This window comes from Lithobates pipiens, unplaced genomic scaffold (assembly GCF_037356315.1).
Source record: "Lithobates pipiens isolate NorthernLeopardFrog02 unplaced genomic scaffold, aLitPip1_a1.2 Scaffold_8, whole genome shotgun sequence".
In the NCBI taxonomy this organism is placed as follows: domain Eukaryota; kingdom Metazoa; phylum Chordata; class Amphibia; order Anura; family Ranidae; genus Lithobates; species Lithobates pipiens.
This window is the reverse complement of record NW_027507903.1, coordinates 84,386,994-84,405,950: the sequence shown is the minus strand read 5'-3', so window position 1 is coordinate 84,405,950 and position 18,957 is coordinate 84,386,994. Positions and strand designations below refer to the sequence as shown.

The 18,957-nt window shown below is 44.1% G+C and overlaps 1 protein-coding gene across 2 annotated transcripts in view; it reads right to left on the bottom strand.

Annotated features, from left to right (window-relative positions):
• Nucleotides 1-18,957, bottom strand: part of LOC143963466 (gamma-tubulin complex component 4-like) — a 185,296-nt gene that overhangs the window by 115,702 nt on the left and 50,637 nt on the right. For both annotated transcript variants that reach the window (XM_077473099.1, XM_077473100.1), the window contains exons 9-13: nucleotides 14,669-14,793; nucleotides 7,266-7,316; nucleotides 5,973-6,069; nucleotides 5,780-5,887; nucleotides 2,293-2,431 (exon numbers count right to left, since the gene is read on the bottom strand). In XM_077473099.1, the coding sequence (XP_077329225.1) occupies nucleotides 2,293-2,431; nucleotides 5,780-5,887; nucleotides 5,973-6,069; nucleotides 7,266-7,316; nucleotides 14,669-14,793 (520 nt within the window). The remainder of the gene's footprint in view (nucleotides 1-2,292; nucleotides 2,432-5,779; nucleotides 5,888-5,972; nucleotides 6,070-7,265; nucleotides 7,317-14,668; nucleotides 14,794-18,957) is intronic.

Below are 18,957 nucleotides of genomic sequence, written 5' to 3'. Positions count from 1 at the left end.
CTTCCGTCCGGCTGCGCACCCTCGGTCGGATTGCCTACTATTGCTGCACCCCCTAATGCTGTGTTACCTTGCACTGTTTATTTGTACTGGGCCCCGCAGATTTTGGGAGCCGTATTGCTGTATGCCTGTACTATTATTTTTGTCTTGCGACCAAGAAAAATAAATAAATTATTTGAGAAAAAAAATGGGTCGTGCATGGGTATTCCAGCATGACAATGACCCAAAACACACGGCCAAGACAACAAAGGAGTGGCTAAAGAAGAAGCACATTAAAAGGTCCTGGAGTGGCCTAGTCAGTCTCCAGACCTTAAAGCGGACCTTCAGTCATTTTTTCAACTCTCCATCTATTAAATCTTCTGCCCTTGTTGTTCTTATAGGCCAGCATTAGAGATGATCTGCAAAGAGGAGTGGGACAAAATCCCTCCTGAGATGTGCGCAAACCTGGTGGCCAACTACAAGAAACATTTGACCTGTGATTGCCAGCAAGGTTTTTACCACCAAGTACTAAGTCATTAAGCTAAGTTTTGTGAAGGGGTCAAGTACTTATTTCACTCATTAAAATGCAAATCAATTTATAATTTTTGAAATGTATTTTTCTATATCTTTTTGTTGTTATTCTGTCTCTAACTGTTAATATAAACCTACCATTAAAATTATAGACTGATCATTTATTTGTCAGTGGGCAAACATACAAAATCAGTAGGGGATCAAATACTTTTTCCCTCACTGTAATCTATGATGATGAAGCAGCTGCACAGACGCATCACCATAGACTTACATGGGCTGGCTGCATGCAGCATCTGTGGCTCCAGCCGCAGCCTCAGTGCTCATATGAATGAAACCTAAAAAGTTAACATTGAGAGTGCCAAAATCCACACCAATTGCCCCTTACTGCTGCTAACAGATTGATGTTCTTTAAAGAGGGAGTCCATCTAAAAATACAAAAAACAAATACTGCAGCTGCTGACTTAATAAACTGACACTTACCTTTCCTGGAGTCCAGCGTTGTAGGCAGCTGAAGCCGAGCAATGGCTCGGCTCTCGGCTGCTGCCGGGCACCATTCTCAGTGAGATAACTGGGAGTTGAAGTGTTGCGGCTTCATTTCCTGGTTCCCTACGTCTTAAGTGGTCCCCGCTATCTCCTGGAACCTGTGTGTTTCCCAGGAGACAACGGGGGGGGGGGGGGGGGAGGGGTGGCAGGAAGGGGTATGACTCTATTCCTGGATCTGCATCCCCCCTCCCCCCTGAAAGGTGCCAGTTGTGGCACCGGAGTGGGGAGATGGTTCCGATGAGTGGAAGTTCCACTTTTGGGTGGAACTCCACTTTAAGGTCCTTTGTATAATTATGTTACCTATGCAAACAGCCTTTTTAAAGCAGTATTAAAAACAAGAGCAATTACGGTATATTGCAGCTTACCAATACTTAGATGTGATGGCTGCATTCGTTTTCTTTTTAAGGCTTGCTTTCTTCTAGTTTAATCTGGGGGATCTGGCCAGTAAGCATGTTTTTCACATGTTCAAGCTCTCCAGGAAATCATTATCAGCTTACATGGATGAGACAAACCACTTAACACTGGCAAGGGTGCTTAAAATGATCAGATTTTAGTTTCTTGTGCAAAAACTTTATCCGAAAAGGAAACCGCTTGCTGCAACTGATTTTAAAGTGTGAGCTGGAATTTGGCTTCAATATGTTAGTTCTCCTCCCCAGACTGACAATGCTGCTGCCTGCTGTGTCTCATGTTCTCATTCCTCCAGAGTTGTCTCACATTAATACAGGAGGTGTGTTACTGGCCAGATCCTCAAGGGAAAACAGAGGGGAAAAGCCAAAGAAAAAAAAACAAAAAAACTGATAGTCACCACACCTAACAATTGGTAAACTGAAATATATTACATTCATGGTTTTGGGTTTAATAACACTTTAACACATAATAGACTTTATCACAAATATGTCTAAAATACAATGTAGGTAGAAAATCATGAACCGGTCCAAGCTTTGAGTAAAGTATTTTTAAAGTAGTAATGTAAGAAGCTTTGGCTCCTGAACCCTTCAAAGTTGAAGCAGAAATAGAAAGTTACATATAAAAGAATAAACAGTTAATCTTAAAGCACTGGCATGAAAAAGTTATAACGTAAATCTGCCATGGTTCTGATTACTGATGAAACGCAAGTGGTTTCTATAGTACCAGCAATTTATAGCAATCAGTCAGCAGCAAAAGTGTATGGTATTACAGAACTCAATGATTACAAGCTACTAGATGATCATACCAAAAGATCACATCATGGGAAAGACTCACTTTTCTAATATAGCCGGTGTGAAGAGAATGTGAAGAGGCCACTGCACCTTATAGAACAGTCCAAGTGCAGCCCAGCCTGAGGTGGGGGCCTCCCTTGGAGAGGTGTCCCGTGATGCAGCATCTCGTGGCTGGGACATATCTACAGACACATACAGAAAATATTGACACAAATGCAATTAGAAAATAATAAGCAAAAATAATAATACATTTTGTACTCCACACCAAAAATTCTTTGCTTGGAGTCCATACAGGGACACGGGAAGATATTAAAAGGGTTGTAAAGGTAAGTGTTTTTTCACTGGTTTTGTCACCAGCCCCCCCGTTTTACTTACCTGAGCCCTAGAACTTGGCCCTCTCTGCCCGGGGTTCTCAGCTCTTGATTGGATTGATTGATAGCAGTGAAGCCATTGGCTCCCGCTGCACGAGGGCCGGGGGCCGAGTCACGCATTCGGCCTCTATGAACACCGAATGCTGGACTCAGGAACGCGCCCGCAAGGTAACCCCCCGGGAGAGCGTTTCTCCCAGGGGGTTATCTGATGTTGGGAGGAGCCGCAAGAGCCACCGAGGGACCCCAGAAAAGGATGATCGGGGCCACTCTGTGCAAAAGGAGCTGCCCAGTGGAGGTATGATTTTTTTTATTTATTTGTAATAAAAACATAACAACCTTTATTGTCACTTTAACCTTTGGGTAATACTGCCCCCTACAGGAAGATTGGACACTGGCAAACCAAAAAACCTGTAGGCTAGCCCAGGCCTGACTTTTGTAGCAAAGCAATATAGAGAGCACAATCATAAACAGAGAGGAGGCAGCTAGGTTCCTACTAGACTTCAAGAAAAGGATTTTATGTCTATTGCATAACCATGGTAAAAACGTTAGCCGAAAGGAACCAAAGAGATTTCTCAGGTCAGAGGTAGACTTTAAATCCGAGGACATGCATGACTCCAGGCTGCAGATGGGGGCACCAGCATTAGACAAGCAGCCCTGGAGCCCTTCATCCAGCAGTGGTATAGCGAAGAGTCTTGATTGGGGGGGTGGGGGAATGTCAGCAAAATAATAGGTTAGTTAGCAGAGCCAAAGAAAAACGTCATACATCCTCCGGGGACACCAAGCCAAATGCTGGTAATAGGAGAATTTATCCTGAGCTGGCCTACAGTTTTTATTTGCCAGTGTCCAGAAGTAGAATCCAAAGGTTTAAGACTTCCCGAGTTCCTCAATTTATGAAAAGAAGAGAAGAGGAGAGTGGCAAGAGGTTAGCTGTAGCTTCCTATTCACAGAATACTGTGACTAAGTGATGCGGCCGGGTGCGTGAAGCCCCACACAGCCACATCTTTTTTGTATTGTGGCAGCAGACACTGGGAGAAGATCCCCAGTCTGCTGTCACAGCGGGGACTTCTGGGAGGGCCTGGTTTGTGTTGGGGCGCGGGTGCAGCACTAGCATGTTACCCCCTGAATATGGATACAACATGTCTGTAAAGGTGAACTTATCCTTTAACTCTCACCTACTCAATCTGAAATAAAAAAGGCTTGGGTTTTAGATATTCTTTATGAATGCGGTTACCACAGCTCTAATTTTCATCCTACAGAAAGGTAAATATATATCACCTAATTGCCACTTTACTATAGACTAACATCTTCTGCTCTGACACCTGCTTAAAGCGAAGGTTCACACAAAAATTGAACCTCCCCTTTTCGGAACCCTCCCCCCCTCCGGTGTCACATTTGGCACCTTTCAGGGCGGAGGGGGGTGCAGATACCGGTCTCAGACAGGTATTTGCACCCACTTCCGGGCATAGACTCCCACGGGAGTCTATGCCTCTTCCTGTCCTGCCGCACTGTCTGCTGGGACACACACAGGTCCCCGAGACATAGGGGACCATTCGGATTGCGCTTCACAACCCACACATGCACAGCAGGGAGCCGGGAAGTGAAGCCGCAAGGCTTCATTTCCTGATTCTCTTACCGAAGATGGCTGCAGCAGCATTCGAGGACCAAGGGACGGTTCGGCCTTGGGTGCCGACATCGCTGGACCCCGGGACAGGTAAGTGTCCTTATTTTAAAAGTCAGCAGCTGCAGTATTTGTAGCTGCTGACTTTTAAAAAAAAATTTGCAGGACTTCCGCTTTAAATAATAAGCTCCGCCCCAACACTTAATATCACTGGAATTCAGTGAGTAATGGGAGTTGGAAATTGAATGAGTATCTAAAGCAATAGGGCAGGGAAGGTTTAAAACCCATGCAAGTTTTTTTTTTTTTTGTTTTTGTTTTTTTTGCCATTTGTATCCCATTGAATAGATTAACATTCACTTACTTTCCTGTTAGCACAACAGAAAATGAGAGGCATCTAGCCAAAGCCAGGAGATATTTTCTCTTAAGCTGGCCATAGAGTGATTAAATCTCGGCCGGTTCAGCAGGGGCAGGCTGGTTGTACTGAAGTCAATCAACCGATTGACTCAAGTACAGCCAGCTTGTCAGATTTTTTGCATGCGATCACTGCAGGTGGTTATAGCCGCTTACAGTGATCATTGTGTTTTGCCAGATGAACACAATAGTGCTGTGGGTGTGATGTGTTGATGGAAATCAAGCGATTTTTTTTTCTGCAACCAGTGGCTGCAGAAAAAAAATAAAGATAATAAAGATATTAATATATTCAATTTAAAAATATTTCCACTCAGTACTAAAATTTCAGTGTTAGCTCGAGTTTGAAATATGTCCCAGGAGGGCTCATTTCATGCAAACAGTTATTCAGCTACATTTTTAAATGCTACCTTGTGTTTATTATTTACGGAGTAGAGAAATTAGGAGCAGCAATGACATATTCTATGGGACAATAGGGACACATGTTCCAGTGTCAAGCCATAGCTGATGTATTTTTTTTTTCTGCAGCCACTGGATTGCAGAAAAATAAATTGCTCGATTTCCAGCAACACATCACACCCACAGCACTATTGTGTTCATCTGGCAAAACACAATGATCACATGCAAAAAATCTGACATACACACATGAGAGTAAATCGCCCCCCTTTCTTTGCAATACAAGTGTAGGTGTGGCTGGTTATCAGCTATGCCAGCACAGAAAGAAGCGTTTTACAGAGAAAAAGAAAAAAAGCATCCCAAGACATTTCAAAGCTAAAATCAGTCACCAATTTTAACATGCAGAAGGTTATGAAATGATAAAAAAGGTGTGCAATGTCTGGGCTTCAATAGCGGCTGAGACAACATCTGACTGATAAAAGTAAGAGACAGCATTAAGCCCCATACACACATCAGATATCAGATTTTCTGCTGATTTTTTTTCCTTCAGATTTACCAAAACCATATAATATGAGGTCAAACCTTAGGAGTTTCAATTTGTATGCAATCAGGCAGGCCCTTGCACTACATGGTTTTAGGAAAGATGAAGGAAAAATAATCAGCAGACAATCTGATAGTGTGTATGGGGATTAAGTCTATTATAGAATATAAATATATATATATATAGAGCCACATACCTTTATGTTCTTTTCCATGATAATCAATGGTTAAATGGAGCAGAGGCAGAAGGTTGTCATCATCTAGTAGCACTTTATGTGCTGATAACTGGAATGCCACATTAATATCTGAGAGGAAAAAAGGCCAGTTGTTACATATAAAAATTTGCAGCCTATCTGCCGAAATAATGGCCTCATATAAAAAGGCACTCACCATGTTCAGTTGGTGGCATTTTCAGCATGTTCTGGGCTATGTCTATGAATGCCTGGAATAATTCCCCTCTTCCTAGCAGGTAGAAATCTTTAATAATCTGAAATGGACAAATACAGAAGGAAGATGGGCACACAGTGACTCTCCAGATGGGCTGCCGATATAAGTGCAAGCAATGACTAGCGGGGTAGGAGATTATGCTGGGAGGGCTGACTAGTGATGTTTACTTCCGCCAGGTCCAATTAGACAAGGTGACATCCAACACCGATGTCAGCACCTTATCATGTCTAGCAATATCTTATTTTAATTTCCTGAAACAGATTCTCGTCTCATAATGGATGAGAAATAGTAAGTGATATCTCAAAGCCCAATATCCTGGAATTGAGCATTAATATTACATACATATTTATAATTTGTTTTATCACTACTCGTTCATGAAAAACAGGTTATAACGCATTCTAGACCAAAACACATTTTGATGACAGCTTACATACATACTAAACTGTGCAATACAAACAACAGAAATAAATGATAGAGAATTTACAACTAGTAAGAAAACAGCATAATGATTAATGTGGTCCTACATGTCAAGAAATCCAGTAGGTTACCACTGAGAGTGCAAAGAATGGGAAGCCTTTGTCCATGGCAACCATGCAAACAGCTGGATTTTCTTGATTTAGAGCAAAAAGAAAATAAAATAAAAAGTTCCACTAGCCTAGAGTTGGAAATTTTAATCAGAGGCCCAAAAGAAAACAAAAATGTTGGGTTTTGCAATATTTTATGTTATGTTTCATGTGTTTTTTTTTGTAGGCGTAGGAGACTGATAGTTAAGCCTTCCACAAACACACGTATGTATTTTTTATGCATTCCCATTGAAGTCCATCGGGCCAAAACTGCTGCACCAAAAGAAGAAACTGCCCCATGTTACACTAATGTCAACAGGCACCATAGAGAATATCTTGACTATCGTTGTACATTGTAGCGCAATGGCAGACGCAGAAGAAATTGCACTAGTATGAATGGGGCCTTAAATGACATGTTATAGGCTATAGCCCATGGGTCTTCAAACTACGGCCCTCCAGTTGTTCAGGAACTACAATTCCCATCATGCCTAGCCTGTCTGTGAATGTCAGAGTTTTACAATGCCTCATGGGATGTGTAGTTCCGCAACAGCTGGAGGGCCGTAGTTTGAGAATCCCTGCTATAGCCAGTTTTGTTAAAATGTGGAGTTTTCTTTAAGCAGATTTAGAGTAACCGGATCCCATAGTGCTTGTGTTAAAATAAAATAAAACTCACCTTTAACTGGCCTATTAAATCTGATTCTTCTACCATGAGTTTCCACAAGTGCTACAACCAATAAGATATTAATGTTAAAGTTCTTCCAGTGCAGATTTCAGAAAAGGTACATGAAGCAAATACCAAATTACATAAAGATTAGAAGTACATTAGGTTGTACAAAGAACCTGTAACTCAAGACACTGAATGTGGTGTCACATTTGCTTGTTGTCTCAATTCTGCCACACAAGTTACAATGTAAAAAGTGGTAATTATTGAATGATGCTTCAAATCTTCAAACAAAGTTTGCAATATATACACATAATTTAGAGCTGCAAAGACCTTAAAATGGTAGAAAAACCCCAATTATAACTATTCCCCCCACTCCTACCCATCATGCCTAGTCTGTATAAAAAAGATGCGTGTACCTACCTATTTTCAATCTGCTCCAGTCTGGGCAAGTGATCCTGCAGCTCCTAACAACAGTTGTGAATTTCGGGAGCCACGACATCCCCCATAGGCACCCATGGCCCAGTCGTTGTCTGTACACCCTCTTCTCCCCTGCAGCAGTCACTTATTCACAAGGTAGCAGGAGTTGTAGGATCATGTGACCGGATTGTAGCAGATTAAAAAAAGGGAAGGACGGGGGGCATGTCCAGAATGGCACCGGGAGCAGATGAGTTTGTCTGAGCTCCCCAGGACTGGCGCAAAAATCCTAATTTTACCAGGTGCAGACCCTAGAAAAACAACCCTCCTGTATCCCCCCAGCCTTGGGGGCCACTCCGAGTGCAAGTGAAGAGATGGCTGGCGGTGTTCCCGGGAAAAGGCCGCAAGGCTGGAGATCGCGGAAAGGGCCGAAGCTGCGGACTCGCCTAAAACTCCTGCTCAGAGCTCCACAGGATCGGCGCAGTAACTATCATTATAATAGATATAGATACTCCAGCATGAATCTCCTGTACCCTTCGGCCTCAGTACCTTCTCTGAGGTATGCAAAGGAGAAAAAAAAAAAAACCAGCCCCGATCCCAGAAAAAGGCCTTGCAGACAAGGCACCAGCCACGGCCTCGTCTAAAACTTCTGCCCGAATGGAGAACCTGGCCGAGGACCCCCGATCGACTGCCTGCTACGGCGGCCGACTTTAAAGCTGTCCTGCAGGCCATAACTACCCTGACTGCCAAGGTGGACCATATCCAAGTCAATGTGGAGTTTATTAGAAAGGACTTTGATGTCTTTCGTGCCAGAATGACTGAGGTGGAGCAAAGGGTCTCCCAGACCGAAGACATGGTATGTGATCATGGGACCGACATTCATGCACTTAAAGCTAGGGTTAAGGTGATTGAGTCCCACACAGAAAATGCAGAGAATCACAACAGACAAAATAATTTGCGTATTCTGGAACTCCCTGAGGGGGCTGAAGACACAGACCCCAACGGGTTTTGCTGAACGCTTACTGCAACAGCTACTTCCCTCAGCATGTTCTTTTCCATTCTTTACTGTGGAAAGGGCCCATCACATACCTGCCACCAGGGGGCCCCAGGGAGCACCACCTCAAACTTATCTTTAAACTTCTTCACTTCAGAGACAAAGATATAGTAATGAAGGAAGCTAGGGCTAAAGGTGAACTCCGCTTCGAAAATGCCAAGCTTCTAATCTTCCCGGACTATTCACTGGAAACCCAGAAACAGCGAAAATCCTTTGATGCTGTAAGAGCAAGGCTTTGCTCCATCCATACCAAGTACAGCATGATGTTCCCGGCCAGACTGAGGGTAGAAAACGGTGAATCGGTCTGGTTCTTCACGTCCCCAGAGGATGCCTCCGGTTGGATTGATACACTCCTGCACAGATAAGCAATTCATCTGACTGCCTGCTCAAGTGGGCCGATTCCACCTGCTATCTTTTTCAAGGTGCCTTCTTTCCACGCACTGGCCTGGGTCTTCCTTCCAAGTCCTGCTACTTCCCATGTCCTACTGTGTTCCCCACTTCAGGACCCTGGAGACCAGGAGGCTAAGCATCAAACTATCCCCTGAGGCTCACTACTGGAGGTCTCCCTCCAGGACTGTATCCTGCTTCTTCCCTCCTTCTCCCCTCTCTCCATCCTGTGACCCAGGCCCTCTGAGTCTGACAGCACATGCTCTGTTGCTAGTACCCCTACTGTAGGGAAATTAGCTCATAAGTGCCATGGCCACTTGTGGCCTTAAAGACGTGCCTCTCTAACACACTGGCCTGAATATAGCTTCTTGACCCTGGGGATCCCTCATGTGCCACTGAATAGCCACCCTCAGAGATGACAGGGGTCCCAAGAGACATTGATCCTCAAGCTTCCCTTTGGCTAGTTGGGGCACCTCGAAGGGAGATCTATGTGAAGGTTGATCCCTGCCATATCCTCCCCCCACCCTTCGCCCTCCATCTTCTCTCCATTGGCCATGGCCGTAAAAAGATGAATAACTCTGCTACGTTAACGTTCAAGCTTGTACCCTGGCATTTGCTGAGAGACTGCACCCACATTTTCTGATCCGGTCTCCAGCAAGAGACTAGATGTAACATCTAAATTGCTGAACTCTTGATGCCGCTCCACACACGTGTCCCCATTACAGGCATGTTTGCCTTGGTTCTTGGAGGTCTATGGCTTGAAAATGTAACATTAGATGCATATGGCCGATTGTACTATTGTTTCATGGAACACTAGGGGTTTGAACTCCTCTGTGAAGAGGTCACTAGTGTTTCAGTTTCTCAAAACCTACCATCCCCAAATTTGTATACTACGGTAGACTCACTTTTTCAGGCAGTAAACTCTTGAACCTTAGACGGCCCTGGGTGGGACATCAGTATCACTCCACATACACCAATTACTCTAAAGGGGTCAGCATACTTGTTCACAAATCTCTACTGTTTAGACTGTTGGCGCTAGAACTAGACCCGGAGGGATGCTTTGTTATACTCCATGCCATAGTGGATAGACTGGAGCTGGTGGGAATGTACCTCCCCCCGCCGGCCTCCACGAGACTACTTAATCAGCTTATCTCTAAAATTGCCGCCTATGCTACAGATAATGTGGTGATGCTGGGGGAGTTCAACCTGGCCCCGAACCCTGGGATGGACAGACTCTCACCCGAAGCGGGCGCATCTTCAGAGATGCTCCCCTGGGCAGAAGCCTCCAACCTGACTGATGTGTGGAGGTGGCACCACCCCTCTCAGCGGGCCTACACATGCCACTCATACACACAAAACCCTCTCACGTAAAGACCTTGCCTACACAGGGGGGGGGGGGGGGAGGTCTGTCCTGCCCAGGGTTAGTGACATCTCTATTCTCCCCTGTGGCATATCTGACCACACTCCGCTTGCTTTAAAGCTGTGCGAGTCCAATGCGCCGGGGGGGGGGGGGGGGGGGTGGTCTACGCCGAATTCGGGATGCCCGCCGAAATACTACCACAGTTCAAATTAGTGCTCCAAAAAGCCATGAAGGGGAACTCATTGCCCCCGACAATGGCTGAGGCAGTTATTGTGGTCATTGTTAAATCTGGTAAGCCCCCTGAACAGTGTTCGTCATACCGCCCAATATCCCTCCTTAATGTAGACGCCAAGCTGTTGGCGAAGCTATTGGCCAGTCCATTGAACACTGTGATTATGGCACTGGCGCATGCGGACCAGTCTGGATTTATGCCAGGCAGGGGGACCGACAAACATTCGATGACTCCTTACACATCTCTCTAGGGCAAGAGGGGACAGTCCGGAGGTAGTTGCCTCCTTAGACGCCGAAAAGGCTATTGACCTCTGGGCCGTCCTACGCAAATTTCAGTTTGGCCCCCATTTTATCAGATGCTATACCATAAGTCTACGGCCCATATATGTACAAACAACTCCCTGTCCCCACAGTTTCCCCTGTCCAGGGATACTAGACAGGGTTGTCCACTCTCCCCTGGATTGTTTGCGCTCCCTCAGTAAAAGGAATCCAAGTCGGTGTAATATCAGATAAAATATCCTTGTATGCCAACGATACCCTCCTCTTCCTCAGGGACGTCTCCTCTCTCCCACCAGCACGTCAAATAAGGGATAAATGCAGCTCTTTTTCGGGCATCAAGGTTAACTGGGGGAAATTACTCCTTTTCTCGCGTCGGGCCACAACCCAGCAACAGGCACTCCCCTAAACTGGACACCTGAATTTAAATACTTGGAAGGGTTGGAACTCCGCTGTCCTCATACTTTGAGCTGAACCTCCAACCACTACTTAAAAACAGAAATGTATAACCTGGAGGACCCTCCCCCTGTCGCCGGTGGGTAGGATAATTTAGTTAAGATGGTATATCTCCTCAAATTCCTCTACCTTTTTCTAAACACCCCTAAACCCCAAAACATCCCATTAGCCAGGGAGACCTGTCCCTACCAGACTTTCAGCTCTACTTCTGGGTGGCTGTCCTGGTGACGGTCAGATGGTGGCTCTCCCAACCATAGGATAACCCAGCAGTGATCCTAGAAGCAGTTATAATGGGCTCGTACTCCTCCCTTAGCAATGTGGTATTCAGAGGGATGAAATCTCACCCTGGCATCACGGTATGGAATAGAACTAGGTCCTGCTTTTGTGCCCCCAAGACATTTTCTCCCCACATCCCTCTCTGGGGCAATCCCAACCTACCACATATGAATACTGTTCCAGATTCCCAGATCTGGGCAAGAAATGGAATAGTAACATTGAAGTATATCGTTGCGGGAGAAAATCTGAGAACCTTCTCTGATCTCAAAAGTGCCTACTCACTACCAGGGTGCATGCCGTTTTAGTATTACCAGCTCCGACTCGCTTACAGGAAACAGTTCCCAGTGCACCTCACACTGAAATCAGACTCTGTGGAGGGACTACTTACTGCCAAGATTGTGGATAAACCCCTATCCTCCCTATACTTCCATTTGTCCATAGCTCCTTTGAAGAAACTTGAAAAAACCCTGGACAAATGGAAATCTGACATCCCAGATCTGTCAGAGGAGGATTGAGAGACATGTGTACCCTCCTTTGTCACTAATATGATCTCGGCCAGAGACCAATTTATGCAGGTCAAGTTCGTTCATAGAGCCTGCTAAACTCTGAAGCGGTTAATCATGAATCCTAGCACCCCAGTGGCCTGTTCTAAATGTGATCTGAGATCCGCCTCCTCCTTTCATATGGTCTGGTCCTGCCCCGCCTCGGGGACTATTGGTCGGAGATAGCCGACACCCTTGACCAGATTACCTCCCTGGAGCTGGGAACTGACCCCAAAATGATGCTGCTAAATGTTTTCAACCCTAGGGTAAAGGGCAATATACTAAACTGTTCCTGAATTACGCTACATTTTATGCCCGTAGAGAGATATTCCTCTATTGGAAGGATGCTATACCCCCCAGGGTGTCTTCATGGCATCTAACACTGAACTCAGTGCTGCCACTGTGTAAGCTCACCTATGCCAACTGAAAATGCCCTGACAAATTTGACAGGGTATGGTCGGAATGGATAGATGCTTGGGGCACAGAAGTGGCGGATGATAGCTGAAATATTACTGCTGTACCTGCCCCACAATAATGCACTATTGCTATGATCTCCTGAATGTGTATTTACTGTTTAGGCTTTGTGAACTTAAAGTAGACGAGGTCCCTCCTTCGCACACCCCCTCTTTTCGCCTCCCCCCCACCCTTATCATCCACGTATCCTGCCTCTCCTCCCCCAGGACCTCCTCAAGTAATATTGCTGAAACTTACTACCTCCCATATCCTAAGGAGATGTAATATAACAGTTTTAAATATTTTTCTCCTGTTTAACCACTTGCTTACTGGGCACTTAAACCCCCCTCCTGCCCAGACCAATTTTTAGCTTTCAGCGCTGATGCACTTTGAATGACAATTGCGCGGTCATACAACACTGTACCCAAATGAAATTTTTATCATTTTTTTCCCACAAATAGAGCTTTCTTTTGGTGGTATTTAATTACAGCTGGGAGTTTTATTTTTTGCTCAAACAAAAAAAAGCAAAATAAAAAAAATCATGTTTCATAGTTTGTTATAAAATTTTGCAAACAGGTCATTTTTCTCCTTCATTGAAATGCGCTGATGAGGCGGCACTGGTGGGCACTGATAGGCACGGTTAAGGTGGCACCGATAGGCACAGATAAGGCGGTACTGATAGGCACAGATAATGCAGCACGGATGGGCACAGATAAGGCGGCACTGATGGGCACAGATGGGCACAGATAAGATGGCACGGATGGGTGGCATGGATAGGTACCACTGGTAGATGGGACTGATGGGCACTGATAGGTAGCACTGCTGGGCGGCACTGCTAGGCACTGGTAGATGACGCTGATGGGCACGGATATGTGGCATATGAGGTGCAGCACTGTTGTTGAGGCAGATTGTGGGCACTGATGGGTGGCACTGTGGGCACTGATGGGTGGCACATTTACTATATGTTGCACTGGCAGGGGGCAGGTGGGCACTGATGGCTTGGCCGTGATCGGGACTGAAGTCCCTCTCACGGCCGCCGGTGATCAGCTTTTTTTTTCTCCTCACGCTGTCAGCGAGAGGAGGAAAATAGCCGATTACCAGCTCTGTTGTGATCACATGATCAGCTGTCATTGGCTGACAGCTGATCACGTGGTAAGGGGTCAGGATCGACCCCTAGCTTCCATCCGTGATCAGGCGTGTCTCATAGACTCGCTGATCACAGAGCGCGCCGCGTGCGCCCCTCCGGGGGCGCGCAGGCCGCTCGTGCACGAGACAACGTCAATAGACGTCGTCCCGGCAAAGGAGGTCCGCGCTGTAGCCGTCATTCGGCTATAGCGCGGATCCCTAGTGGTTAAATGTGCAAACCAACCGTCTTGTGAACAAATGTGTATATGCATTGTATATACTGTAAAAATCAAATAAACCTTTTTCTTGTGAAAAAAAAATAGGCAAGTACACACATCATTTGTTTCGCAAAGATAGGTAAGAAGCGGGGGGAGGAAACATTTTTAAAAACAGTTATAGTTGTTTAATGTAGAATTTAAAGTATTTTATAGACAGATGTGAATCATACAAAATGGTTGAAGGCCTACTACACACAATATACATAATTCTCTTTATTATGATCTCATTTTGCTAACGGATATTAACTTCTTAAGCCCCTTTCACACTTGTGCGACTTGGGACTGCAAAGTCGCACAACACGTCGTACCCCATAATTTACAATGAGTACCATTCATATCTGTGTGACTTCAAGTCGCAGCGACTTCAAGGTAGTCCCTGCACTACTTTGTTCTGACAGGCGACTTGAGGTCCATAGAACTCAATAATACAAGTCGCATCAAAAAATTGCGGCAAAAGCGAATGACTTTCAAGTCGCACAAGTGTGAAAGCCTTACAATGAAACCAAATTCTTCTGTGTAACCAAATATTGTTATACAAGCAAATGACTTTTTTACAATACCTCTGCAACTGTGCTTCTGATCCTGTCGAGAACAGACTCAAAATCCACCAAGTTAAACAAAGGTTGTTGTTTTAACCTGTGTAACTCTGCAGCAAATATATCTTCCTGGTTTTTCAGTATGGAGCCTAGAAGAAGGAAAGAGAAAGAAAGAAAGAAAGAAAAATAAAGATTGTTTGGCAATGTTTGGCTTTACGTTATTATATAAAGTACCACAAGTGATGATCATCCAGAAATTCACTAACCATTATTGTCCCATTTTTTTGTTCATACACCGCAATGGGGAAACCAAAGTCCATACAAGTCCATACACCTGCAGTTGGTTTTGCACATTACTTTCAGCCCTCACAATTACTAATAAATGATAACATCACTTTTAAACAAAAGAAAAAAAATATATCCAGAGCACTGGCATCTTTTAGCCATGGATTCCATTTATTAGTGATAAAAATACATTAAATCTACTTACAAAAATCTTGTAAAAACATGCATTATATTCACTCTCTCAACAGCAACATTAGCCTTAAGGCCAGTTCACAACACAATTTCTGTTTTCTCATGAATTCCGGGGCTTTTGCGTCTTCAGAACACATCATGTCAATTCAGAACATGCGAGTTCCACTGCATTTTGCTGCATTCCAAATGCATTCCATACAGAAAAAAATAGCATGTTCTACTTTTGTTGACTGCACTGAAACGGACAGCACCGGTGTAAGCTAGGGCCATTGGAATACATGGAAAACGCTGTGCATTCCTTTTTCATGCAAATTAAACACACACTGGACTGCATCTGGTGTGAACCAGCACTCAGGATGTACCCTCACAACAGCCTTTGAAGCTAAAAGTAATCCAAAATACACGAGTAAGAAGGTACTCTGCATTAATCTTCAGTATCAGCCTCTTACATGTTTCAAAAAGGACGTGCCCTCTTTATCAGAACCTATGGCACTTAGAACTTTTGTGTACAAACCTTAAGAATGACAAACTAACCTCTAGGATACCTGCGTGCCATCATAGACTAATAATGAACGTCTCTTACTCCTTTTGATGTGTTAAAGGGGACCCTTCCTGGTCTTTAGAGGTCATAAGAGCAAGACTACGCATGCTCAGAGACAAAATACATACAAAACTATTCAACACATTACGTCACTTCTGACATTGTATTCTATCGTACGAAAAGTTTCGTATTTTGAGCAACGTCTTCACTTTCGACATCAGACTAGGATGCCACAAAAAACGGACGAACGGTCGTCCGACAATATAAGTGTGTGTACGAGTCTTTACTATGTTATGTCAAAGAGGCAGTTTTAGCCCTCCTAGTTCTTATCTTGGACAAAAGAAAGATTAGACTTTATGCTGTAGATCAGTGGTTCCCAACCCTGTCCTCAAGTACTCCCAACAGGCCACGATTGTAGGTTTTCCTTTATTTTGCACAGGTGCTTTCAATCAGAGTCAATGGCTTGTTATTTTGGACAGAGAAATGCCCAAAACTTGGCCTGTAGAGGGTACTTGAGGACAGGGTTGAGAACCACTGCTGTAGAGAACTAAGAGTGGAAAAGGATGGGTGTTTAGCAAAAGACAACTGGAAAGGGCTGAAAACACAGTCCACAAAAATGCTGCGTTTTTCTGGGCTCAGCAGCTGTGGTAATTTTTATTAGATCAACTGCTATTGTTCTGTACTGCATACGATTATTTCCTTGACATACATGTTAAAAGACTGGACATAAATAGGGGTTTACAAGATTTTCGTGACTAGTTTTCATGAACATTTATCTGTAATAAATGTAATCCACAACCACACTCTACCAATATTTATCCATGCACAAAAGGTGTTAAAAGATTTTGTTTAAAGACATTTTATTGAAGTTTAGTGTATAACAGAAACAGTAAAGTCAAACGTTAGGGTACAGAGCAAAAAGAAAAAAATGTTACAATGCCTCAAATAGTAGATGCATCAGTTAACATAAGAAGAACCAGAGAGTAAACATTTGTACGCTTATAATGGTATAAGGTGAGGTTATCTGATAGGTACAGTGTTATAGTCGTGAGTACAGTGCCTAACTGTGATTTAGAAGATGTTAAGTGAGCAGAACAGGCACTGTGCTTATTTGAAAGAAACAAAATCCAATACAGAGTCATTATCTCTTAGTAGATAGATGCAATTGTTGGCAATAGTATGTTGGTGTGGCAATGGTATGTGCAGATGAATTCAGAGAAGTACAGTAAGTGGTAATCTCCAGTGTAGAGAACTAGTGCGTAATGCACTAAGGGATGTTCGTTAAAGGAAGGGGAACTGGTCCAGCCAGTCATTTTCTCAGATCACTGACATATTTAGTGCTTTAGGGGAGCAGTGAAAGATATTCTGGGGATGTACTGAAAAGCAACCAACTCGACCATATGCATGTGAAGGTAGAAGGGGTATCATTGGCTTGATGTATCAGGTTCTCCATCTCAGCTGTTTTGTTAATACGGTTGAACCACTCCAGTAAAGAGGGGGGATGTTTGGATTTCCAGTTGGCTGGGATGCACATATTCGCCGCCATGATCATATGCATGGTTAGGGATCCCATGTAGGCTTTTTTGGATTGTGTGGAGACATGAAAAAAGTTGAGCAGGGGAAAACTGTATTGGGCGGGTAGAAAATTTCTGGGTGATTCTATGGACTTCTTGCCAAAATGGCTGGACGATGGGACATGACCACCAAATATGTTCCAGGGTGCCAAGACTGGCCTGACATCTCCAACATTGCGGGGAGACAGATGGGAAGATACGATGCAGTTTTAGAGGTGTATTGTACCACCTGGATAATAATTTAAATGCATTCTCCTGAACACAGACATTTCGGGAGCCTTTATGTATGACAGAATATGTATCTTCCCAATCCTTGGGATTTAAGGGTGATGGCAGGTCTCTATTCCAGGCTTTGGTAGACCAACAATCATTGCTGGTCTGTTGTGGGAATAGTATATTATACGAAAAGGAGATGAGGTGTCTTTGTGGTTCGATCAGTGTACATGTTTGTTCAAAGGAGGTTAAGGTTCGAACTCCAGCTAGGGAGTGGGGCTTGGAAGTCAAAAAATGGTGTATCTGATTATATGTCCATTGGGAAAACCCACTTTTGAGCATATTGCTCGACAGGTTTGTATAGGATAGAAGATGATTACGGTCATAGAAGTCTTTAGACAGGACTTTAGGATGAGGCCACAATCCGTGGAGAAAAGAGGGGTGCATACCCGGTGGGAACGCTGGATTGAGTTTTAGTGGTGTTAGTGGGCCCGTGACTGAGGAGATCTGATATGTTTTGCAAGCGTATCGAAATGCGTTGAGTGACGTGGCGATTAACGGGTGTGAGGAATAGCTACGGGGGACATGTGTGGGGAGTAACCATGGTGTTTGAGCCACTGGTATTTGATCAAGGGATGATTCAAGTTGAACCCAATCTTTCGTGTTGGAATGGACGTTCCAGTCAATTATTCTGGCAAGGTGACATGCTAGGTAGTACCTATGGATGTCTGGCAAACCAATACCTCCTTGTGTTTTTGGTGTAACAAGTCTTGAATAACTCAGTCTGGGTCTTATGGAACCCCAGACAAACGTCGAACAGAGTTTGCGGAAGGAAGCGAAAAACGTTTGGGGAAGTGAGATAGGTATAGTCTGGAGGAGATACAAAATCCTTGGTAAAATATTCATTTTTATGATGGCTGCTCTGCCAAACCAGGAGAATATGCCTTTTGACCACCTCTGAAGGTCAGTGGACATGGTGCGTAGTAAAGGCAGGAAATTAAGATCATATAAATTAGCTAGGGATCTTGGAAGTTGGATACCTAAGTAGGGTATACTATCAGGACTCCATTTAAAGGGGAAATTCGCCCGGCATTGGGCGCACACTTTTTCGGTCAGCGATACATTTAGTGCAAGGGATTTTTTAAAGTTAATTTGTAGGTTAGAGATGATATGGAATTGGTCGAATACTTTGAGTAAGTTAGGGATGGATGTTAGGGGTTCTGTTAGGAATAGAAGAATGTCGTCCGCAAATGCAGCCGTTTTAAATGTTCTTTTGCCTATATCCACACCCTTAATGTCTGGGTTTTCTCTAATTTGTCTCAATAATGGTTCAAGAGTAAGGATAAAAATTATCGGGGATAACGGGCACCCCTGACGTGTGCCATTGGAGATAGAGAAGGCATTCGACAGGTGGCCATTGACTTTCACTCTCGCCGTTGGTCCTGAGTAAAGCAGATTGATATAATTGAGCATTCTATTAGGCAGACCAAGAGCTTTTAAAGTCGCTG